General features: G+C 38.6%; 1 protein-coding gene across 4 annotated transcripts in view; it reads left to right on the top strand.

Annotated features, from left to right (window-relative positions):
* The window catches only part of GNAS (GNAS complex locus), a 146,230-nt gene that overhangs the window by 79,248 nt on the left and 40,674 nt on the right, over window positions 1-26,308 (top strand). For 3 of the 4 annotated variants that reach the window (XM_065414878.1, XM_065414879.1, XM_065414880.1), the window contains one exon: window positions 7,775-7,872. In XM_065414878.1, coding sequence (XP_065270950.1) covers window positions 7,775-7,872 — 98 coding nt within the window. Of the gene's footprint in view, window positions 1-7,774; window positions 7,873-23,993; window positions 24,118-26,308 lie in introns of those variants that run through there. The other variant, XM_065414881.1, reaches the window with a different exon arrangement.

Below are 26,308 nucleotides of genomic sequence, written 5' to 3'. Positions count from 1 at the left end.
ATTTTATTTTTTCCTTAAGCAAATATCTTCCAACCTTATCTTGCCCTCAGGCAAATATCTGTGACTTAAATGGGACCTTAAGGTTTTCTCCAGTTTTTTTCCTTAACCCTTTATTATTGCTACAGGCATCCTTCATGTTGCTGATTTAGTTATACTAAAGATTATTTCAGAATCCTTAGAATGCAGCTATTGTAATTTTTAAAGATTGAAATCTGTTTTAAGAAACCATTTAACATGCTTTAAATGACTCAAATCAGTTGTTTTAAATGGAAGTGGTTTTCTAATAAAGGTAGAGCATAGTTATACTCCCTGAGTCTGGTTCTCATCTCTCACCAGTTTTACACCTCCTACCTTAAAAGAGGTACTCCTGATTTGCACTTGTGTAAGCAATATCAGAATTGAGGCCAACATGTTTGAGGATTTTTTGAGATGCTCTCAAGACAAAAGATTGCCCCATATGAGCAAAACAAAACAAAAAAAATTCTTACGTTCTAATACAGTAATCTGTTACTCACTATTTATTGTATGTCCTGATTTTGAAACACCAATAAAGTTCAAGGAATGTGGACTTGAATTATTTTTCCATCCCACGTGAACAGTTAATAACCATATTAAAAAGATTGCATAAATATTGCTGGGTGCAGTTCAGATTAGCAGGACAGTCACCAGAAAAGACTAATCTGCAGTATTAACGTATTTTATTGCTAATTTGGCCCAGTCTTCCTGCCTAAAATGACAGGAAGGAGAATAAAGAAGATGGCCTCTCATTTACCCGTCTCCCACTACTGTGACCCAAATGTTATCTTGGGGACATGGGATACATCACCGTGAGGACACTGTTGCAGGGCACATCACTGATTGGGTGTCAAGTCCAGACTCAGCCTTTCTGCTTTCTAATCTAGAGCTCTTATGGTCCTAAAAGCTGTTGTAGGGCAAGGATCTGGTGTTATTTTTCCTCCCCTATAACATCATGACAAGAGGAGCTGCTCCTAATCTCCTTCCTGTAAGAGTAGTGGTATTCAGTTATGTGCTTAACTACTGTATCTTGTTTCTGTCCTGCACCAGGTTATCCTGGTTGTAGTATGAAATGCTTTGGTTATTTTCAGCATGGTTACATTGGCTTGTTCTGGAAAATGTCCATTTTTAAATTGCTTCCATGTTGAGTTTCCAGGGAGGTTTTTTCATGGTTTATTTTTACTTTCCTCTGTTCACATAAGCTTGCTGCTCTTAGACCTAATTGCTGTGATGAATAGTCCTCCTGAGAAGCCCTTACTATAAAATGTGAGTAAGACATCAGAATGGGAGTTGGGAGTCCAGGAGTTCTGTTCCTAGCTGTGCCAGAGATTTCCTCTAGGATCTTGAGCAAGTTATCCAACCTCTGTGCCTTGGTTCCTTCCTCACAGGGGTTGAGACTAAATTTCTTAATGTTTGCAAAGCACGATAGGGTTCTGGGTTAAAAGAGTCTGGAAATGTGCAGTGTATTAGAATTGACTGACTTTTAAATCATTAATAGGGGAAGTCTATTGCCTATCACTCTTGGTGCATTTGGGTGGTGGTGGGATTCCTTCTCTCGCTGATTAACGCACCAGCCATGGGAGGACTGAAGTAGGTTCAACTGTGGAAGGTTCCAACCTCGAGGTATGAGATTTAGGCATTTTACAGATTAGTGTGGGTCACTGCCCCTTTGACTTCTTGGTTGTGTTTTGCTCAGTGAGCCAAAGTGGGATATCGGGGTCCCTGGATGACAGTTTAGGGTGAAAAGAGGCTGGAGTTAACTTACAAGGTCAGCCTGCCCATAGGTATGAGAGCTGGATACGTGAGAATTAAATTAATGTAAATTTTGCCACAATTCAAAAAGCTTATGGTCCTTTCTGTCCACGATTACAGTAATAAGTTCTACACTGAGCATTCTTTGGCACGGACTTCAAATAAACAGAAAGTCAGAACACTGAACAGTCTTGGAACAGAACATGCTGAACAGCCTTGGTAAATCATTCAGCAGCTAAGCAGTTAATACAACGTAAAAAGTACAGTAAAATTGTGGTAGTTTTGTATTTCCTCAGTTGTTTTGCTGTTGCTTGTTTTGAAGAGATGCATCAAGGTAACAAAACTCTGGGACAAGAGAAGTTAGTGGGAGAGATGGCAAGAGTGTGGGAGGAAGATCAAAAGTGTGTTGGAACATAAAGTTAAGATCCTGGGTAGATGCAACAGAGGTTCATTGTTCTAATACATTTTTTTCATTAAGCTGCTGTTTCTTTTCTCCTAATACAAAAATACATTTGCAGCACCTGAGGACGCTCTATGCATTGCTGAAGTTTCTGCAAATTTGTGTTTTAGTTCATTTTTATGCTGATTGCTGATCTGAAAAAAAAGAAACTTAATATTTTAGGGCATATTTGAAGATAATTGACCTGTTGGATGATGTATTCAATTTAAGTCTATTTTAATCCTAAATGTACACCAAACTGTTGGGCTAGCTATCCCAAATCTGTTAGGACAATAAGAGTTCAGCTATGAGAAAATTCCACGAAAGTGCAAATCGATCTTTCTCTTTCTCTTCCTTTCTTCTCAGGTAACCAGAGCAGCAGGGACTTTGGATAACATGTCCTTTCCCTCACTGCACTGTGAATAGCTTTATAACTAAAAATAAACTCCAAGTTTTTGGACCAGGGGAAAGGAAACATCAGAACAAGAATAGCCTAGAAAATACAAAGTTTTAATCAGAGGGCAACTCATGGGGTAGGAGAAATGAAACCAAGACTGAGAATTAACAATTTACTGAAGTAGACAATTAATTGGGCACACAAAAGGGATGGGGGAAGGAAAAGAACTACCTTGAATTAACAAGAGGGGCAAGATTTTTGAAGTAATAGTGATTGAAACTTTGTCCTGCTTCTATCCCACCCGCATTTTCCTTTGCAAGGAAATTATTTCTCTTTCTTCAAATATCGATTAATTTCATGTTAAATAGAGACCGCTGCAGTTTTGAATTTGACCTAATTTTAAAACTGTTAATATTTAGAATCCCATAGTCTTTCCTAGGTGTAACACCAGTTGATGTCAAATTGAGCTTTTTGTTTCATGAACACTTAAGGGGGAGAGGGGGGGGGCAAAAGGCTGAAAAAATTAACGTCATTCTCTAAATACACTTTTCCATGCCCTCTAAAGACCTCTTCCCCCATAGAAAAAAAATGTGTGTGGGGAGGATTAGGATTACACCATTGGGGAAATTAAAAAATGAGTGCACATTTATGTGTCTAATTTGTGTGCACAGTTACTAAGAGTGAACACCCGATAGTGATTAATGTGTGCTTGACAGTTCATTTAGATGCTTGCTTGCCCCAATTGCACAAACACTCAGGGTGATCATGTGTGCAGATTAGACCAGCAAATTCATCTGGACTGCTAAATCTACTTCCAGTTAACAAATGGCAGATGGTCTGGATAATAGTCCTGCCGTGAGTGCAGGGGACTGGACTAGATGACCTCTCGAGGTCCCTTCCAGTCCTATGATTCTGTGATCATCATTAAGATACTAGAATAGTTAAAGCTGTAACTAAACACATTGGCTGAAAGGGGATTTCAGATGGCAAAACCAAGAAGCTGCATTTCTTTGTAGAGGGCCTAAAATAAAACTTTGGGAATTGGGTTTGGATACGGCTGCTGTCTTATCACATGGACAGTATAAGAATGTGAGGTGCTTCTGACGTATCTCTCTGGGGAGGATATAACCTAATCATGTGCTGTATGCCCAGGAAACAGGAATATTCTGCTCATTGGTAAACTGCCATTTCCATAGCAGAACTCCTGAAGAGATATCCAAATAATGGTGTCTTAAAACTGCAGTGCTGTTTAGAGACATTTCTTTCCTTTAAACAAGAAGTAGGGGAAATGTAATTTTAAAAAACTCAACAACTGTACAATGATTATTTGAAAGGTCATGTGCAGTTCTGCTTGCAGAAAAGGTGACTCGGAATATGGTACCTGAGCCAGTGAATAACCGGTCTAAGGGAATTAATTCCAAACTGCTTAAAAGCTCTGATAGGCAGAAAAGTGTGTGGTTATGTATAACAGTCGTGTGTGCAGTGGTTTGTGTACTTAAATTACTAATCTGTTGCTTGTTTCTTTTAAGTTTATTCAAAAATTCTTTGTTGGGCTAGAAGCCAGAAATATGATTATATATGAAACATGTAAAGTTGCTGGAGCTCAAACTTATTTTTTCACATGCAGAAAGCCTTTTTTCATATGGTATTTTTAGTATGTTTTTGGCAGGTGCACTGAAGTATAGAGTTTTCCTGGGATATGTGTTTGATTATAAACCATTTTAGGAACATACGTTGTATTTAACTCCGGCACAATAATAATATCTAGCTCTTGTATGGTGCTTTTAATCCATAAATCCAGTGTGCTTACATCTGTTGTTACACTGCAAAAAGTTAAATCCTGTAAATCCTTTGATAATTTATTTTGTAAGATACAGATGTTAGAAGTCTGAGGTAGCCCAATTATATCATTCTTGAGATATAGATACCTTCCAGCAATCGCCACTTATTTGAAACCCAGAAGAGCAATACCTCTATACTTCTGTGTACATTTGAACATAAATGAACCAGTCTGTGTTTTTTTTAATTATTTTTTAAATTAAGTGAGTGGATTGCTGACACTTCCAAAACTATAAACAGACCTTAAATTCAGGCAATATATCACCCTTAAGTGAGGAAAAGAATAAAATAAATATTTTTATCAGAGCGGATTTGGGGAACTTGAAAGGGAGCCAGAGTGTTTGTTATGGCCCATCTTAAATGCCTCAAAACTAAGTTTATAATTCTTATTTTTCCCTTTTAATTTTTTTAAACATTATTTATTTTCAGCAGGTCAGATAAATGACAACCTGCCGCCATAATGAACCTCTTTCGGTGGAAATTAGCTTATTAGTCATTAATAAATAAAAAGACTGAAAAAAATATTCTGATTGGATAAATAAATTATTCCACTAGATGAATGTGGCCGTGTAGTATCTAATCTGTGCATAGTATATGTACAAATTGAGGAACTGAATGTGTGTTAATCAAGTATAGAATTTACTGCTGTTTGATACACTGTCATTTTGATAGATGAACAGCCAAGCAGGCTTCCGAGGTGGTAACCCTTAGCCAAGAGCTCCCTGTTGTCCATCTCTGGGTTTAGTAATGGTATTCCAGCCAGCAGTAGCATAGCATAGAGAGATGTGGTCTTTGGAGACAGGCAACATGTTGAGTTGCACTTGGAAGCAAACAGGAAACCAGTGCAAAGCTCAAAGCACAGGTATTACCTTCCCCGTTAGCCCTATTCTGCCCAACAAGTGTCTGCTTTCTGCCCTACCTCAAACTTCCACCCAGTCTTCAAGTAAATCACACTGATGCATCTCTTGAAATATCTTACACAGCAAATATTCCTTCCCTCAAGGAATTTGAAATTGCCCCTTATGCATTTTAGACTTTTGGAGGCCTGGTGTTCTTGGAATTTATGTTGTTCAAATCAGATATTCAGGCATTTGTTATTGGGTTTTTATTTATTTATTTATTTTTACTCTCTGCACATATGACAGTACAAGATCTTACTGCTTGTATCAGGAAACCCCCAAAATTGGGTATTGAACTGTGTCCAAACAGTCCGGTCACTTACGCAGCAGGGAAATCAGTTGTCACTGGCATGTAGAGTCAGTCAATATCTATAAATTGTGAATCATCTCTTGGAGAAAGTAGATTTGGATCTGCACTCTCCTTTTACTTTAAAAATAAATAAATAAATAAATAAAAAATTAAGACAAAGAGGTTGTCCTTTGCACTGTTTTATTTCAATGTCTTTTTGGAAAAAGTGTCAGTGTTTTTGCATAGCACATGCTTTCCAGTTTGTATTACGTCTGCATTCTGGGATGGGATGTTACTGTTTCTAAACTTCTTTTGTAGGTCTGTGTGGAAATACTTTTCAGGTATCTGCATCGCTATCTATTTAGAACATAATATAGCGTGTATTGTTTATTTGTCTCCTTTTCCCCATTAGTTCCTTATTATACCCGTATTGTGTGGATCTGGAATTTGTAGATATATATTTCTTAGATAATCGAAGTGTACAGGTAAACTGAAGATATTGTACTTTTATTTTTAGTACATTTATTAAGAGGGAGGGTTTTATTTGTTACCATACATATTTTATTAATTAGGATTTTGACTTATTGCATGGAATCATTTTACTAATGTATTGGTCATGCTCTGTTTTGATTTGAGAAATGTCCCTGCTGCAGTGTGTGTGAATTCAGACTGTCAAATTATGGAATGTAGTAGGTTGGGCTAGTGTCCCACCACTGTTACTTGTAGATATTGAGGGTCTGGGGGACAGATGTCAGAAGTGTGTTTCTGTTACCTTACTTTTTACGACCTCTTTTCCCACCTCTTACTCCTCCCAATCTAGGCTTTTGGTTGAGGTATCTCTGTGAGGTTTTATTCCTGACCTCTTACTATTTACAAAAGCAAATGTTCTTTTTAAGAGACATCCTTTGAGCTTTAAGAATAGGAGTACTTGTGGCACCTTAGAGACTAACAAATTTATTTAAGCATAAGCTTATGCTTAAATAAATTTGTTAGTCTCTAAGGTGCCACAAGTACTCCTGTTCTTTTTGTGGATACAGACTAACACGGCTGCTACTCTGAAACCTTTGAGCTTTGTAGTCTTCAGGCGTGGATCTATTGGTGGAGAAGAAAGTTCCTGTTCTCTGCAGGTAGTGATTTATATTAGGGGGATCACATTTTTGAATGCACTTAAATCACTTAGGAGCCTAGCTCCCATTTTCAGAAGTGGCATAGGCACTTGGGAGCCCACCTCATTGAAAGTTAGCAGGACTTAGGCACTTAAGTCACTTTTGAAAATGGTCACTTTAGTGCTTTTGGAAAATTTTACCTAGATCCCCACTGTCACCTCCTGTAAATTGGAGTTTTGTTGTTGTTTGAAGCTGACAGAGGTGGTGATATTCTATGTACAGGGGAGTCGCATCTTACGCAGGGGTTAGGTTATGAAGTTAGCGCGTAAGGCGAAAATTGCGTATAGTCAAACGCTCATTGAGTGGAATGGCGGACAGAATCGCCCGCACTACAGGTACAGTATTTAAATTGTTATTTTTCTCTTTTTTGTTTTTGTTTTGCCGAGCACGTATAGTTAAAATCGCGTAAGTTAAATGCGCCTATGATGCAACTCCACTGTACGCCCTTTGGTCACATGGCCTGTGGATTCCCCAAGAGTTCTAAATTATTTTAGATTGTTGTTGAGCCTCTGCATCTTGTGTCTAAAATCAGGGATGTGGTCTCTACCTTTACATAAGAATTACAGGTACGTATACATGGGGGAGGGGGGGAGAAATACTTGGCACTCGGCAATGTAAATGTGCTAGCCCCTGAAAATGGTGAACTAAGTAATACAGGGAAGGTAATACCAAGAGTTGGCAGAAGAGAGAAATTGAGAAGCAAGCTTTGACAAACAGTTAGTGGTACTTATTGAAGTACCAACAGCATGCTCAAAGCTGTACATGTATGAGAACATGATCTGTGCCCACAGACAAAACAGTTCAGAGACAGTGTATCAGATTGTATAAAGTCAAGATGGTGCAGAAATCTAGCTGTGCTCTAAAGTTAGCACTAAGCATGTTACATTTCTCATGATTATAAAACATTTATAATTGTTTTTCTTTATATGTATATACTCCTTTTCGTGCTGACTTTTTTCCCCTCTGTTTTGCTTTCAGGAGTTTTATGAACACACAAAAACACTTTGGCAAGATGAAGGTGTGAAAGCCTGCTACGAGAGGTCTAATGAATATCAATTGATTGATTGTGCACAGTAGTAAGTAGAACATCTGTTCTGATCTATATTGTCAATAGCTATAATTTTAGTATTTGCAAATGATAGAATGTACTTTGTTTCCTGACACACACGTTCTATCCCATGAAAAGAATAAATGTTTCCTATACAGTGAAACCTATCTTAATCAGACACTTGTGGGACCACTAAAATTAGTCAGCTAATGGTAGTCTTTACATGATAAAGAAAAATTGTATTGCAAACATTGGAGATCCCTTTAAGCAGTCTTGACAGGCCACTCAATTTTTCCTGAGATAAACTGTGTCTTAATAGTGTGTCTGAAAGCCAGTCCCCTTCCTTTCCAGTGACAATCACTTGGACCCCACCTCCTTTTCCACTGGCAATCAAATAAAATCCCTGAGGCATCAGCAATTGTTTATGTGGAAAAGTTAGACTGGGAGGAACATCTACTTTATTTGTAGCTTTTTAATGCAATTTATTAGCTAGAAAGAAGGTGGTGGAGCCACCAGCAGCGGCTTGATGCACAGTTAATGCACACTTCAGAATGGGAATCACTCCACTCCCATATTAATATTACTGTGTAGAGTAATAATTATAGGGATATTAAGAGACTGGAGGCAAATCTGCAGTTCTTTACTCATAGCAGAGTTCAGAAGTTTGGTAGTTTTACTATGTTTGTTTTCTATAAAGATTACTTATACTTTAGTGATAGTCTTAGAGTTGAAGGCCAGAAGGGACCACCAGAACATCTAGTTCTCGAGTGCATAATGAAACCTTTTTTATTTGGAAGAATTATAGGTAAAAGGTACCATCTATGAATATTGGAGTCTATCTTTCCCTTTAGCTTTTGGTAGAAGTCAAAAGCAAGATTTTGTGATTGGGGAAACAGTTGCATCTCATTTCATATAACGATCAGCGGTCGGGAGTGCTTGAGACTGTGTTTAGGACTGGGTCTTTCACAAGTTTAAGAGCATTAGATAAAGTAGAATATGATTTTATGTCTCTGTTTACCTCAGACCAAAAGTAAGTCTAAAATTATCTTTGCTATAAAGAGACTGCTTACCATGACTCTTGCACGGTTCTGGGTCTTAAGAAACCACTGTAAAGTTATGACAATGTTTCTAGTATGATTTTGTTTGACCTCCAGTCAGACCACCCTCCTCTAGGTTACTGATATTTTTCTAGTCCTTTATGTGGCCACTTAAAGTGGTTTCATTGTAAGTTTATTTGCTGCACAAGAAGAAATATTTAAGTGTTTGGGATTTTGAGTTTGATGTGTAACACTGTGGCCTAAAGTGTTGCCCTGTCCTTACTAACAGAACTAGTAAAAACCATGTTTCTGGTAGTGTTTGGTTACCTTGCTGTTTCTGCTAGCAGAAGTAGGTAATATTAGGAACTTGGACTCCCTCTGTCATGTTGCTCTGTACGGGAGTGGGATAACAGTTTTATCTTATGTTTAAGATGAAAATTCAGGAGAAAATTTAAAATATTTTTTGCAATCGTTCATGATTCCTGGACATAGACTTTGTGTTGGGTCAGCAGGCAGGAATGGCCGTTGATGGCCATTCCTGCTCCATCTAGTGGAACGTTGATTTTTACAGCATGGGTTGTTGAACCAAAAATAAAACCTGACCACTGGTGACAAATTACAGAAATTTTTCTAGACTATTTTTCATTGTCCAATTTGTTTTTAATTTATTCTATATAACCTCAAGGTTTATATTGTTTTTTAACTTAGAATTTGTTGCAACGTTTTAGTAGTTCTTTTTATAAAGAATTTTGTCCTTGTTAGTCATAGTTCCTTTTGGTGCTTTTTGATATTGCACTATTCAGTACTTTTTTTGCAATCGTTCATGATTCCTGGACATAGACTTTGTGTTGGGTCAGCAGGCAGGAATGGCCGTTGATGGCCGTTCCTGCTCCATCTAGTGGAACGTTGATTTTTACAGCATGGGTTGTTGAACCAAAAATAAAACCTGACCACTGGTGACAAATTACAGAAATTTTTCTAGACTATTTTTCATTGTCCAATTTGTTTTTAATTTATTCTATATAACCTCAAAGTTTATATTGTTTTTTAACTTAGAATTTGTTGCAACGTTTTAGTAGTTCTTTTTATAAAGAATTTTGTCCTTGTTAGTCATAGTTCCTTTTGGTGCTTTTTGATATTGCACTATTCAGTACTTTTAATATCATAGAACCAAAGGGGAAAATGTTTGCTCAGAAATTAACTCTGCTTTGAAATCACAGCATACCTCATTGCTACTGAATCTTCTAGAAAAGTATCAAAAATTACTTTTAGCAAAATTATAATGACAGACTGATTATCTTCAAATTAATCCAATGGCCACACTTAAAACAAACTAATAAAAGAAACCCACCAAAGACAAAACAGAGGTTCCACCACTGAGGGCTATTTTGGTTTCAAGGTGAAAACAACCATTAATAATGGTAACGGGAGTTAGAAAAGTAATTTAACTGTAGAATAGAAACCTAAGTGGACAGTTTGTTCAGAGAAAATATCCAAGGTTTTTAAACGCTTTCTGCTTTCTAAAACTGCCAGAGTAAAACAAGAAATGGGCACTATTGAATTTAAATAATAAAAAATCTATTAATCATCTTTTGTTTTCAAAATAAATGCAGTTTCCACGAAGTTTTTTTGCTCCTCAAAGTTGATCTTTTTTAAAATGTTCCGTGACTTCTGTCTCCTCTGAGCTACTCACACTCTAAATTTATACAATTTTGTTGATCGAAATTGACAATTATCAACTTCTAACGCTGATTGGGTTTTTTATAAATGTGTATTACTTTTTACCATAGTCCTCTTCACTAGGACTGCTTCCAAGTATGTATTGCTGAATACATAGTTGTTGTTTTTTACAGGAGCAGTCTTTCTATAAAGTAACAGTGAAGAAATCAACTTGGAATTTATGTATTTATTTGGCGTTCCAAAATGTTGCTTATCAAAGGTGAACCTGACCCATCCCTGTGCAAAGCCCACACAAAGCCTTTGTGCAGGAGGAATGGAGGTTGAGAGGATGGCATCTGCCTTCAGTCAGTGGGCAGGCTGTGATTCAGCCCCTGCGTGGCTGTTGTTCCAGTCAGTGAGCTAGCAGAGCAACCACTGCCCCCTCCAGGGACCCTCTTATGCATTTTTGGGGGCAGACTCTGACTCCTCCCTTTCCTTTCATACTTGCTGATTTGGAGCCAGAGCTGTAGTCCTCTTGGCAGTGCAAAGGGAGCGTGGAGACAGACCTGCATGGTCTCTCTACGGGCATGCCGCCTTGCACAGTGGAGGTTAAAATGATACAGAGAGGTGGGCCTTCTGTACTAGGGTGAGACACACCTCAAGCCAGCAATTTGTGTGTAATGGTGTGTGAATTGAGCTTTATTTTTCCTAGGTTTGGGGCTTGCATTCTGTTTCTTCTCACTGAATCCATCTGCCTACCCGTAACTTGCCAAGATGGAAAGACTAAGCCCTGCCCCATGGCCTAGATTGACCTTCATTCTTTTAGAAATTAAAAAGTGAAATAATTTGGCCCCTCTAGTCTCTTTTATTTTTTTAAGTGGAAAAATCTGAGGAGTTGGCTGGGCTTACTTCTGCATAGCTTTGTTTCTCCTTTTAGAGGTCTGGATTGTTTTTTGTTTTTTAAAGAGGAAAGTTGATTCTCTATATTGAGAGAAAGAATAGCTATTTTCTAGCAGAGGGTTCCAGAGATATTTTAAATTTTGATGTTACTTTTAGTCTTAAGTCATGTTGAAAAGCAAGAGATTTTGGGATGTTCAGACTCACTCTTTCACAGACCAAGAAGAGCCCACCCATGTGTAGAGCAGAGGTGCTTATCCTAGCTGCCTCTCCCATTTCCGTGAAAGAAGCTCCATCCCTTATCTAATCAGTCATATTTTTAGAGCACACTTCACTATATTGTCTAGGCATCAGTATCTTGGAATAGTATCTCTCTTTCATGCATGTCCAGCAGCTAAGCCCTATAGTTACTTTATCCTAACTGTTTAAAAACTTTTCAGCATCTTTCCATGGTAGGTTACATATTTAATGCACCCGGAATGCCTCTTTCTTTCTTTCTTTCTTTCTTTCTTTCTTTCTTTCTTTCTTTCTTTCTTTCTTTCTTTCTTTCTTTCTTTTCCCCCTCCCCACCACCCAAATACACTTTATGATGAAATTTACATAGAACTACTTGGGAGGCACAAGGCTGTAACCTTAACTGTAAGAACAACTCTTCTGCTGTCTTCTGTCCCTCAGTTATGCTTCTAATACCCCCACTTCCAGTTCTGCAGCTTGAAACTATACCCAGGTTTGCTGAGAGTAAATAAAATTTGTCAACGTAGAGGCATCCCTGTTGATTTTGAAAGAGTAGCTGCCTCTACTCATCATGAGCTTTACTGTACTTCCTGCTTACTAATGCTTGCAGTTTCAGAGGAGTAGGAAGGAGACTGTTTCCCTTCTCTTAACTGGACTTAGAAACTAGTTACTTTCAGTTCTGTTTTTAGAAGATGTGTGGTCTGGGAGCTTTCATCAGTTTCACTCAATATGGAATGTTCTGTATGTGAGAAGGGAACTATATTGAGGAGGAAAATAGGACTCCTTGTCCTTGAATATTCTAGAGATTCACATTGGAAAAAAATAGAAATGTTTACAGAAGTTGCACTGTAATATTTATCATTATTTCTGGCTAGTGATATAGAATACAGAAAACTAAAAGCAATGATAGATGATTTAACAACATTCCTATCTAGTCCGTGAAGCGCACAAAACTGCATTTTTATTCAAAGATACACATTACTATTTAATATTAAAGAACGTAAGGTTCATTCTCTCCATTTTACTGCCTCAGTACTTGTTTGCAGCACCAAAGGCACATTTCCGTAGCTTGAATTTGGTTTTGTCTTGTAATAAAGCTTCACTGCATTGTATTAATGAGTGGGATAGCCATTGTGAACTATCAGTTGAATTTTAATGGTTAATAGGCAAGTGAAGCCACACAGCTACAAAACAATGATAATCATCACAAAATACACGTTGTTGTTATATGTATTGAGGTAGCACCTGTGGGGGGAGGGCCCCATTTTACCTGGTACTGTACAAACACATAACAAAATTGTTGTGGTTCAGATTTGTAAAAGTATTTAGGTGCCTAAAGATTCAGATAGATGCCAAAATACCTTTAAAATCTTGATCTTCTCTTCTTTGATTTTGACATTTATAGTTTATTTTAAAATAGTTGTAATGCTTAGTGTACTAGTCAATATTCCGCAGTGCATTTTGTAAAAGTAGTGAAATCTTAGTAATATGAGTCCTCACTACAGCCTCTGCTGTTAAATCTTTCAAAACTGGGGAGATCACTGTTTGTACATGCAGACACTTGAGGTGTGGATTAACTGGGTTCTACTGTAATGCATTGTCTTGATGCTGGGCTCTTGATTAATCAGACTGCTTCCTTTCACTAATTATCAAGGCAGTCTTTACATCGATCTAACTTGCAGTTTGTGTAATATTTATAAGGAATATATCCATTAAGGGGCATCATCTCATTTGGAGGGCTGTCTTGTTATCAGAAAATACAAATTGCACTGATTGTTGTCTTAAATATACTACCAAAACCACATGGTTCCAGAGCACAAGTGTATCAAGTTAATTCAGCAGGGCCATTAATTTTGCTGTAATTTGTGAATGAGTTAATATTCTACTTTGTGAAACTGGATACAATAGGAAACATTAAGAATCTAAATATATATAAAAAAGGAATGTATTAAGATGTTAATTTATGGTCTAGGAGCTCAAGGATCAAACTACAGTAATTGCTACCATTTTTTCATGGGGAGACTTTTGACTAATCAAGTTGTCCACACAGATTGTTAACATTTTTTTAAACCCACTTCAGAAAATGTGCCGTATACATAGCAAATGTTTTTAGTCAAATGCAATCTTATCCCACACAATCCTAAAACTAATCTGAATAATCATTTTAATGTTTTAGGGCTCAGCTATTATAGGTGGGGCTGTTAAAACCAGTTGTTACTGAAGTTGTCAGATACTTCCCATGCTAAGACCATGTTTTCAGTTGCTTATAACTTTGCCAAACTTTAATAATTTGGTATGAAATTTTGCATGCCAAGTGTCTGCCTCAGGCTGAATTTTTTTGGGGAAAATTTGATCCAATACGTTCAGCCATTTCCAAGAGCAAGACTAGGGGAAAATGCATTGTTTTGCCCAAATTAAAAAGTTGGGGTTTTTTGAAAAGTTCTAGCCACCCCCATGCTTTACAGCAGGGACTTCAAATTTGTTTGAGATGGCCTTTGTCAGGGATATGACTTTTGGAGTCTGTGTGAAATCTGCCCAAACTTGGCCAAGGCATAAGTCTTTGAAAAAACACAGTTTGCACATACAGTAGCACCTCAGAGTTACGAACACCTCAGGAATGGAGGTTGTTCGTAACTCTGAAATCTTTGTAATTCTGAACAAAATTTTATGGTTGTTCTTTCAAAAGTTTACAACTGAACATTGACTTAATACAGCTTTGAAACTTTACTATGCAGAAGAAAAATTGCTACTTTTAACCATCTTAATTTTAATGAAGCAAGCACAGAAACAGTTTCCTTACCTTGTCAAATCTTTTTTAAACTTTCCCTTTATTTTGTAGTAGTTTACATTTAACACAGTACTGTATTGTATTTGCTTTTTGTTTGTTTGCTTGTTTCTGCTGCTGCCTGATTGTGTACTTCTGGTTCCAAATGAGGTGTGTGGTTGACCAGTCAGTTCATAACTCTGAGGTTCTACTGCACTCAGTAGACTTCTCAGATTTCAGCAGCTAAATTCCCTCAAGATTCCCTCTGCACTGGGCATTTGTCAGTGTAGAGCTGAGCAATTGCCCCTCTGGGCTGCTATTGGCTATGTGAGATTCAGGCACCCGAACTGAGAGCAGGGAGACCGTCTCTCCTGTGCTCTCAATTCCTCTCTGCTGACATGGAGTCTGAAAACCAGCCCCGCCCCTGCCCTGACTTTTCCCCCCAACGCCCCACTTACTCCTCTCCCAGCCTCCTCCCATCGCTTGCTGCTCTCCCCCCTCAGCTCCAGCGTGAGCATTCCTCAGGGACTTGCAAACCCCAGCTCCAGCAGGCTGCCTGGGAGCGCAAATCAGAAGAGCCCTGTGGCTGCATGGGAGCAGCCAGGCAGCCCCACTGACAAGCTAGGACATGGCTCTCCTGCCTAGCTGCCTCCCGCATCTCTCTGTGCTACCTGCCCCGCAGCCCCCTTCCCTGCCTGCTTGAGTCCTCCCTGCCCCGGAGCTGCCTGAGAGCGTGGACGGGGGAAGCGCTAGCTGGTGGAGCAGCTTGTGTTCCTCCCCTCCTGGGGAACATTCCATGCCCACTGGGAGCCCCTTACCCAGCTCACCATGGGCCCCCACACTCTGTCCTCCGCTGCAGCCCTGCAAACCATGCTCCTTGAAGGGGCCACCTGTGGCCAAAGCCAATGCATCCATGCTGCCACAGGAGCAACCACTTCAGGGCTGGGCGACTTCCTTCCCTCCTCACCCCCTGCAGTAACCGGACTTTTAATGTTTGGTCAGTACATCTGACCGGACACTGCCAGGTTCCCTTTTCGACTGGACACCTGGCAACCCTATGCTGATATCCTAACTTGAGTCCCATGCACGCACAAATACCCTTAGCTTGAATGTTGTGTTGCCTGGCCCATCAGGAGGTATAGGCCACAGCTAGCTAGTTCAGGGGTTCTCACAACAATTTTTTTGGTGGCCTCAGAGTGCAGCCACCAGCTCTTGTTGGTGGCCACTCTGACAATTTTTGCTAAAATACTTAATTAACTTTAGGAAAAACAAATAAATATACATGTCCAAATTTATTTACATAGAGTTTCTTTTTGCAGGCTCAATAATAAACATAATGTACAATTGTCTGTATTCTTTACTGGATCTAAACAGAATACAAACACAAATAAGGTGCTTTGCACATTCTTGTCCTTTTTTTGTTGCTGCTTTTGCTTTTTTGGTTTCTTTTTTAAAGACTTGCTAGCTAGTACGTCTGCTTCTGTGAAAAGTGATATTTGTTAATATCACTTTTCACAGACTTACTAGCTAGCTGGGAGGCTGTGAAAGGTGATATTGACAAACATACAAATATCAATTTTTACAGCAGTCTTACTCAACCCTGGAAAGCCAGGGGACAAATTAAGCCCTGGATGGGGAGGTGGGTAGGGAGACAGCTAGGGCCAGTGGCGATGCAGGGGTGGTGGTGAGCCAATTGACAGCACCTGCTGCCACGTGGCTGGGGTAAAGCCCCTTGACTGAAGTCTTCCGCCTGCCACCCCAGGGCTGAAGCCCAAAGCTGGAGCCTCACTGCCCCTGTAAAGGTGGGAACTCACTGGCTACCTACTCCTCTGGTGCTTGTGGCTCCACGAGGGGTCAGGGTCCAACCCGTGCTGGTGGCCCTGGAGGAGGGTCCACTGCCCCCTCCCCCCCCAAAGTCACTGCCCAGGAGGTTGTGGCCACAAGAAAAACTCGTAGTGGCCGCATTTGAGAAACGCTGAGCTAGTTGGCACAACTTGTCAGCTGCTTAATGCAATCACTCTGTGTTGCTAATAGAATCATTCTGTGCGGTAATCCAGTCCACTCTGTGCAGCCAAGTGTTACTTGCAATGTGGCCACTAACGCAAGCTAGGCTAACTCAAGCGACATTCATTTGAGTGTAGATAATTCAAGATAAATCTGCAGTGAAGACACAGGATTGGTCTTCATTGAAAACTTACACTGGCATAACTATGGGCTAGTCTACACTGGCAATGTTAAAGTGCTGCCGCGGCAGCGCTTTAATGTGGCTTGTGTAGTCGCAGCAGAGCGCTGGGAGAGAGCTCTCCCAGTGCTCTAAAAAAACTACCTCCACGGTGGGCTGGGAGGTGCACTGTCTAAACTGGCGCTTTACAGCACTGAAACTTGCTGCACTCAGAGGGGTGGTTTTTCACACCCCGAGCGAGAAAGTTACAGTGCTGTAAATTGTCAGTGTAGACAAGCTGTTTGTCTCTCAAGAATGTGAAAAATCCACACCTTTGAGAGATGTAGCTATGCTAAGTCCCAGTCTAGACAGTTCTAGTGTGATGGAAGAATACTGTTGATCTAGCTACTACCTCTCAGGGAGGTGGATTAACTACAGCGATGGTCACTGTGGGGAGTGTCTACACACACGGAAGTGCTACAGCAGCACAGCTCATGCTGCTGTCGCATTTTAAGTGTGAACATAACCATAGCCTCTGTGATGCTAGTCAAGTCACTTAAGCTAAACTTTTCACACGTGATCACTAATTGTGTTCTATTTTCTGGATCCCCAACTAGAGACCCTGGGGTCTCATTTGCTGAGTGCTCATAGATGCAACTGAAGTAATGGGAGCTGTGCTTTGAACGTATAAAGTTCTATATAACATTAAGTACTCTGAAAAAACACTTCCTGGGCATCTCAAATTGGGCACTCAAAATTAGTGGATAGTTTTGACCTTAATCGCTCCATGCCTCAGTTCACCATCTGTAAAATGGGATTAATAATGTCCACTCATGTCACAGGAGTGTTGTGAAAATATTTTTTTTAATGTTTGTGATGGACTTAGTGATGAGCACCATAGAAAAGCTCATGAGGAAATTAATTCTGTTTTCAGTGCAGCCGGGTTTGAAAAGTGTGCAGTAAATATAACCACACATTGAACAATGAGGAAAAAACAAAGTATTGAATCGATGCTCATGAAGTGAGCACCATCTGTCCTGTGCACCGAATGAGGCAGGGTCCTGTGAAAAAATATTATGCGATCGTGTAATTAATGACTATATCATAACACATATATACAAGGGGGCCAAATTAGGGTTGCATTGGCAACCATAATTCTTTCATTTCCTAGCTTTTGAGTGCTTGACTTTGCAACTTTCATAATATTCTTTTAGCCTAGTTTTTGTATGTGTAATACTAGAAATAGCCCCTGCAGCAGCTAAACCACAAGCTACTTCATAGATCTGCCAGGACTTCTGATTCTTTGAGGTAATTGGGGAAGGTTTTTCAAACTCTAGTCCCAGACTCCATCCAGTCTGGTGACCATTTTAATGGCTACTTGGATCATGCTCAGGGAGTCTTTTAAAACTGTACCCGATAATGAACTCTTAGAGCTGATGTCAGTCAGAGAAGCTTCATTTATGACTGGAGATGGGTGAACCATTTTATAAATGAGAACAGACATGATGAGCTCTTTTATAGTAATATAATAATTAGCACTTGTACAACAAAAATAACAGGAGTACTTGTGGCACCTTAGAGACTAACAAATTTATTAGAGCATAAGCTTTCGTGGGCTACAACCCACTTCTTCGGATGCATATAGAACTTGTACAACGTCTTTCATCCAAGGACCTCTCTTTTTTAGCCTCACAAACACCCTAGAGAGGATAGGAACAATAACTTGTGTTCCCCTTTTACAGGGTCAGTTAGGCTGACCAGATAGCAAGTGTGAGAAATCGGGACAGGGGGTGGGGATAATAGGAGCCTATATAAGAAAAAGGCCCAAATATCAGGATTGTCCCTATAAAATCAGGACATCTGGTCACCCTATGGCCAGTTAAGGCACAAAGGATTTAAATGACTTGCTCAGGATCCCATAATGCCTAATCCAAAGCCCATTGAAATCCATGGAATGACTGACTGACTGCAGTGGTCTTTGGGTCAGGCCTATAGCAAGTGAGAGGCAGAGCTTGGGAATAGAACTTTCCTAGTGACCTTACACAATTCTAAGCAGTGAACTGTGCTCCCAAACATTTGAATTTCTGGTTTAATTAGCTTTGGCTTGCCTAGGGTACCTTGTTTACAATTTGATTTTTGGTTGATTTTAATACTGTGCTTTTTGTGCTCATCTCTTAGCTGACACTTCCTAGTTTTGACTGGAGTGGAAAAGGAAATAGTGTGAGAGAAGCTATTCGCAAGCCATTTCACACTCCTCCAACATCAGGAAGGGCTGGAAGTAGCGTGAGAGAGCCTGTTCTCACGCTATTTCCTGCTTGAATGCCTTGCTATGTTTTCTTCTGCTGCTGTCTGCCATTTCAGAGAAGGAGAAAGCTAGAGGAGGTTGCCAGGGTAGGTACAGTAGAACACGTTTCTTGTAATTCAACACCAGCAGAGCTACTTTGATGGCCTGAAAATGAGCCAGGCAACTCCAGGAGAATTTTATAAATAATAATTTTTAAAAATTCATTTGTTTTTAACTGCTTTAGCAGGAAGAGTGCAGTATAATAACTCTGCATAATAGCACGAGCTGATAAAAAGCCAGCAGGCACGGATGTATGAGGGTTTTATTTTTAATTTGTCACGGTGTTGGGACTCTTTTTATTTTTAATCTATGTTTTTATTGTGTGTGTTTTCTGTGAGTCTGTCCATTAGTGAAGGGTAGGCAGTTAAGACCCCCAAGTTTACTACTTGATAATCCTCCTCCACAGTAACTGCACTACAAGCTTCTCTCTCACTCTTGCCAATAAACAGTGGGTCTCCTTGCTGAAAGTCAGTCCTTTACAGGCAATACCTGGCTTAATGGGGCCACCTTTGTGTTAGTCTTGCTTCCTTTTCCTAGTATTTATTAAAATGGCTCTATTTTTAACTTAATCTCTTTGTTTAGTACCATTTTGATTTGGTGGCTGAGTCCCATCCCTTGACACAGTTCTGTGAGCTACTTATGATGTGTCACATTCAATATTCTTTCAAACAGGACAGAGGCTCTATGGCCCCTATTCAGACATGAATGAATATATCCTTACAACATCACTGGGTGGTTGGGAAATATTATTATCCCCATTTTACAGATGGAATACTGAAGCAAAAAGATTGTGACTTGTCCGAGGCCACGCAGGGAGTCTGTGTGGAATTTGGGAATAAAGCCCAAACTCTTGATTGATAATCCAGTGCCTTAACCACAAGGCCATCCTACCTCATCCACCGCAGATGATCACCACCACAGATGGATAATTGGTGACTGGAGCCCCATCCCTACCCCTGTTCATTGCTTAGAAAGTAGTGGTCCAAATCCCCAAACAAACTTCAGGGTGGCAGGTTGGGCTGGCTGCCCGACCCCCTGGGTACATACATGGGTGGCTAGCCCAAGCCGCTGCCCATGTCTCTGCAACCACACTGCTGTTTTTAGTGTGATATCTCAAGCAGAAATAGCATGTCTGTCTACCTGCACTGTGAAGCATGCTCCTTGGAGAGAGGGGACAAAGAGATCGGGTTGGAACTGGCTCCTTTTTAGAGACCCAACCTGGCCCTGCTTCCAAGCAGATCCTCCCTTTTTCCTGCTCATAGCACACCTTTGCAGCACTTTGCAACTGGAAACTGGATTGTCCAAAGTGTTAACACTGAATAATCCCCAGTGCCTTTTAAGGTTTAAGGATGAGCTATCATCAAAATGCTTAGTGCCTGATTTTCAAAAAATGAGCATTCATTTTAGCTGTAGGTTCTATTGATTTCACATGCAAATAGTGCATTTGCTCATGCAGGTAGTCATGCCTACATATCCAGTTGCATGTTCAAATATCTAATATGTATGCAAAGTCATGGCAACTGAGTTAACAGAATAGGTGTGCAGTTGCATGTGTACGTTTAAAAAAAAACGTGTTTACTTGAATAAAACAGGTTTTCAAATAAAATTCTCTAGTAAAATTGCATTTTGTTTTAGGGCTAGGTAGAGCCATAAGTGTTTTGTTCAAATAACTTTCTCCCTTCTAAAAGACTTTCTCCCTTGTAAAAGAAAGAAGTACATTCAAGATTGTTTTGAATGGCAAAGGCGCAAGGAGTCAGCTGGTGACATGTATGCTGAAGTGACAAGCACAATAAAATTTTGGGCTGCTAAAGAATATATACATTGATGTGAATCTGGAAGATCATTTGCTCAGCATATGTTCTGTATCTAACACTTTTTACTTTTAATAGGCTACTTTAAAATCAAAGTTGATGTTATGAAAGAATGGGATCTCATATGAGTAAGCACTACATTTTAATTTTGAAAACAGATACAACCTACAGAAAATAGCCAATTAAATGATACAGTACTGAAAGTAATTCACTTGGATTTTAACATTCTACAGACTAAAGTGAAATTGTTATATACCCGTTTTTCTTCATGACCTTGCATATGTCCATAAAATTAACATGGTGTTAAAATAGTACAATTAGGTATTTAGAAATATATATTTAAAGACTTCCATGAGTCATTGATGAAGATGGTAGAGTTTCATGGTAAAAATGGCAAATTTCATTGTTTGATAAAGAATATTACGGTTACATCACTACATGGTTTGCAGTGTTCTAATGAGTATGAATAGTACAGATGAATGACAACATATGAATAAACACTTGCGACTTCTATTTCAGACAGAAAAAATCTGGAGCTAAACTTTTAAAGCAAACGTACAGTATGCATTATTGGTGTGTGGAGTTGCTCTGATACAGTATTAATATTTGAAAAATTTTACTGCATACATTTCCCACACAAACCTATATCTACAATGAACCATGTGTTTTGGTAGCATTTGGTGAATTGGACTGTACAAATCTGCCCTTTCAAATTTACTGAGACTTTTTGAAGTTTCGTACAAAAGAAGCTAGAAAATGGGTCAAAGTTTATGGTTTAAATTTAGCTGGCTTTTGTATTTTAGTTGAAATGCTTTGCTTCCCCAAAGTTTGCTTTGTTGTTCCATAAATTATCAACATGAGAGTAATAGGATGGGAAGACAATTTTGTAAATTTGTTTTCAATGTCTGTTTATGGTTTTATAGCTTAGACTCTTTTGGAGAGAGTGGCAGATTTCAGATTGGCCTTTGTGGCTTTTGTGAAGAGAGCACCTTAATAATACATAGATGCAAACTCAGCTACAGAATATAAACCAATGGAATATACAGTATTACCAAAGTGCTAGTAATTATACAGGGGAGTGAGGGGGTAGAGGGTTGAACTTAAAGACAAATTTCTCTTTTTTTTAGGCAAGCACATTTCAGTTAGACAATGTTTTCTTTTTTGCAAAGCCAGTATTTTTTTAACTTGCAATCAAGACAGATTTACTCGATGGCCATATGAGAAGAATTTAAATTCATAACTTGTCAGCGCAGATAAAATTCATTTGGGGGTCAGTGAGAGATGGTATAAAACTCTTGACAGGTTGACAATAAATTGTGAAGATTAGAGGCTTTATTGGCTATTTTCAGTTTAACTATAATGTCCAATACTTATAAGAATAATCCATTAATGTGTGATTTGATGGATGTATTTCAAGTTCTTACTAAATAGTTAATCAGTATTGCCCGAGAATTGACTCAAAATAAATTCTTCCTGAAATTCATGTTGCATTTTTAGTTGTACAATATAAAGCAAAACTCTTGTTTATCAAACATTGTACTACTTAATTCTTTTGTTTTATGATTGTAAAACTTAATAAAGATTTAATGGGCTGAATTCATCCTTGTAACTTTATTAAAAGTCAGTAAACTTAGACTCAGGATGAATTAGGCTTTATCATCTTTAGATTTTAGTAACTATTTTAAGTAGCAGTTTAACTTTTAAAGAATTTGTTGACCAGGTGGGCTGTGCATGTGTTGAGCTGGTGTAAAAGCGTTTCGTGTTTTTAAAATCCTAGTTTACGTCACCAGGAGAAGTTAGTTGAGTTTTGTGATTCTGGCCCTGTACTAGGTACCTCATCATAGTACCAGGCTACAATTGGCAATAAAATGGCATAATTGACATTTTCATCACAAGAAAAGCTTAAGGGTCAAAAAGTAGCCATGTGCCATACACAGATTTGAGACATGTTGATAGAGCTAAGTGGGGGAATTTCATAGTGCTTGCCATCACTATACTTAGCTCTAACAGATGTTATTAGTCTTTCCTTTTCATGAGCATCAAATTTATGTCCTCCTGACACCAAATACATTTTTAAAATGTTGATTTAAAAGACATGAAAGCAATGTTCTGAATAAATCAAATGTACACAGAGTAATCTGTAACATTATAGGTGAAATATGTCTTCCATAAGCTGAATGCTGTAAAGTTTGCCCTCCAAAGAACATGCATTAGCATCTGTATAACTTGGGGGGGGGGAGGGGGGAATTAACTTTTCTCTGCAGTTGGGTATTTGGCGAAAATTATATTCTGTTTAAAAGAAACAGCCATTTAAAATAAAATTTGAACCAATAAGAAAATAGGTTATTTTTATAATTTTTAAAATATTAATTTTTATTTTTCTGTGCTAAAAATTTCCTTTAATTTGCTTCCTCTGTTTGTAAAAGAAAACTTTTGTTCAGTCTGTGCTGGAATGGATTTACTTAGGATGACATGTCAGAGGGTTAAGTGGAGGGAAGTGGTTGTGTTTCTATAAACTGTATACAGTGTTTAGTTGCTTGCTTTTGAGGTACCAGTATGTTTCAATAATTTGTTTTGCTTCTGTTAACTTTTAATAGTGTAAAAAAAGCTGAGAAAATCAATAAAACTCTCTTAGTGCATAATTTAATTTGCTTTCATTTTCAATAATAATTGGAAATGTAAATTGTCCAAAATTTCTTTTTAAAAACTGTATTGGACTTTCGTTTCCATTCCTGCGTAAAACCACAGCTCCCTTGAGTGTTAAAATAAATCAAAATGAGGCTATTCTAACTTTCTTTAATATTGCTTCCTAATCATTAATTTTCACTCCCCCCCTTCTCTCTCACCAACTCTTTTTGTATAACTAAAACCCTTGTGTGAGGTTGTTTCGAGTTGTGATGTGGGGGGGGGGGGAGTGGCATTTCAGCACAAGAGGAGAAATTTTAAAAAAGGAAAGTCTCTCTGCAGCTGTGTACTAAGGCAACATCTGTTGCAAAGAAAATCTGTAGGCAAAAATGTAGTTATAAGTTATAAATAAATGCTTGAGGAAGCAAAAAATGAGTGCAGAGTTGACTGCGTCATTTTTGCATTACCTTTGTAACAGCCAGTCTCGTATTTGCTGAGTGGATTTGATGATAGGCTAGTTGACTCCACTATGATTAAAGTGTCATGACAGCTGATGTTAACTGCAGAATTCTATTGGCTGGAACAATCAGCTTTTCATACAGGGGACCTGCAAGGGAGTTTCTCCATTTAGGACTGGGTGGTTTTGTGAAAGGCCCAGAGCAAATGCTGCTCTGACAGGAAATAGCATACTGAAGTGGTATGTTTTTACAAAGCACTCTGACAGCAGCAAATGTGGAACAGGTGTGTGACGGTGATATTTTTAGAATTTTACAGTTTACTTGACATTGTTTATGAATAGCTGCTAAGAAATTTTTGCCTGACTTTGAATCGGTCATTTCTGATGTTCCCTCTCAGGGAGCACTACACCTTGTAGAATATATAGAGCTTCTGTGAGAGCTCTTGTTACTTTTGGTGTGCTGATACAGAAGGAACATTATGAGAGTGAGGAAGACAATTGAAGGAATTCATTTATCAAACCAACACCTAAAGAGAGAGAGCCAGCAAAACCTCATAAAATATTTGTTTAAAAAAATAGAATAAAACTGAAAGTATTCCAAAAGGTAAAATGCAATAGAAAATTTCTGACAGAAACATGAATCTAGGCCAGGCCAGTTGGCAGTGCTTTGTAGTGCCATGTGATAGAGCCAGGTTCGATTCCCAATCTTTCCCTGGGCTGGGAGCACTGCAGATGCAGCACACGGGGTCCCCAGGGTGAGAGAGCACTTCCATTGTTGTGTAACACTTTCTGTGGCAGGTCTAGGAGCTGTACTAACAGGCTTTTGAAGGAGGTGCATCTAGTGGCTATGTGGGAGAGGCTGATACGACATTTTTGTGGTAGTGGAAATAAGGGTGTAAAATGGGGTGTGCAAAAGGTGGGACGCTTGGAGGAGCAGGCAGGGATGAAAACCAGAGGGATGGGGAAAAAGAAAGAACAGATCTGCTTTAAAAAAAAAAAAAGGAAACAACATGACTAAAATGAAGTGTGATAAGTTTATCAGACCTATATTGTATGAAATATAAAAAACTGTTTTGTAATGCCATATACTGTATTCTCTTCTGCATGAGAAAAAACATTTTCATCAGGTTAAAAAAATAATTGAAAAATACTATTTATAATATGTGTCTAAATTAATCTTAGATAAATCATTAGCTGGTAAAGAAAACATTTGATAGCTAATTTTTAAATAAGCGTGATTTATGTTACCCATTTCAGTGTTTTGTGGGCAGCATCTGAATTGATGGCTACTGGGATTCAAAACACAATGTGTAATATAAACCAATAAACGTATAAATTGATTTTTTTTATCTGAATTGCATGAAAATGAATAATTACAGTTACTATAAAACCTATGTGTATGATACACTAATATTGCAAAAAGGTATGCACATCTAAGGCCAAATCCAACAGTCTTGCTCTATAATTTGTATTCAAAATGCACCAGCCACCCAAGAAATTTTCTACTAGGCTGTTGAGTACCTTAGATCCACTGCAAGGGTCCCCTTCCCCCAGAGTGCTTATGTAAACTACAGGCAAAGCAAAATTCAGCAAAGAGCTATTTTTACCAAGGCTGCTGCAGTTGGAGGAGGGTAAGGGCTTTGGGTCATGTGGGAGGGCATATCAAAGGGGCGTATCCCTGCGGTGAGCTATATCTAGCCCTGATCATGTGGCCTGTCAGTACTGCAGCATTTTTATAGCAACTTGTGTAAAAATTATTCAAATTAGATCATTTTCTGAACTGAAAAGTGATCACTATATAATCATGTACACTTAAAATCCTGGCAACTGGAGTTAATTTACTATTCCTCTTCATGTATTGTAAATGCTGACAGTAAGTATTTGTGAAATTACTGAAGACAGTATGTGGAATGCAGTACCTATCTAACTTACTAACTATCAAGCTTCCACAACTGAACTTCAACTATTCCTGTATAGACATTCCAAAATCTTTGAAGAACACTTTTAAGACGGTACTCTAGGCATCTGCAAAATTAGTGACTGCCAAGGCAACTTTCTGCCTATGGTAATTTTATAACAAACTATGAATATAGTAGTTTACTTGGTTCTTGATACTTTATCCTCAGGCTTGAGTCTCAGCAATGATCTGGTCTTTATTTTACCTAGTTCTCTAGTACAATATGAGAACTGGAATTTTTCTTTCCTACTGTGCCTTAGTACTGTACATATTTATGTGCAATAGGAAGGAAGGATAGACTTGTGGCTAAGGCACAAGATGAGTTCTATTCCTGGCTCTGCCACAGACTTCCTGTGGGAACTTGGGTAATCCAGTTAACCTCTTTGTGCCTTAATTTCCCAATCTGTAAAATGGGCATAATACTTCCCTACCACACAAAGGTGTTGAGGTTCATATTTGCAAAGTGCTTTGAAATGTATGGGTATAAGATATCAAATGAATTCAAAGTAGCAATATAT

Source organism: Emys orbicularis, chromosome 12 (genome assembly GCF_028017835.1).
Source record: "Emys orbicularis isolate rEmyOrb1 chromosome 12, rEmyOrb1.hap1, whole genome shotgun sequence".
Taxonomy (NCBI): domain Eukaryota; kingdom Metazoa; phylum Chordata; order Testudines; family Emydidae; genus Emys; species Emys orbicularis.
This window is presented reverse-complemented; position numbering and strand designations above follow the sequence as displayed.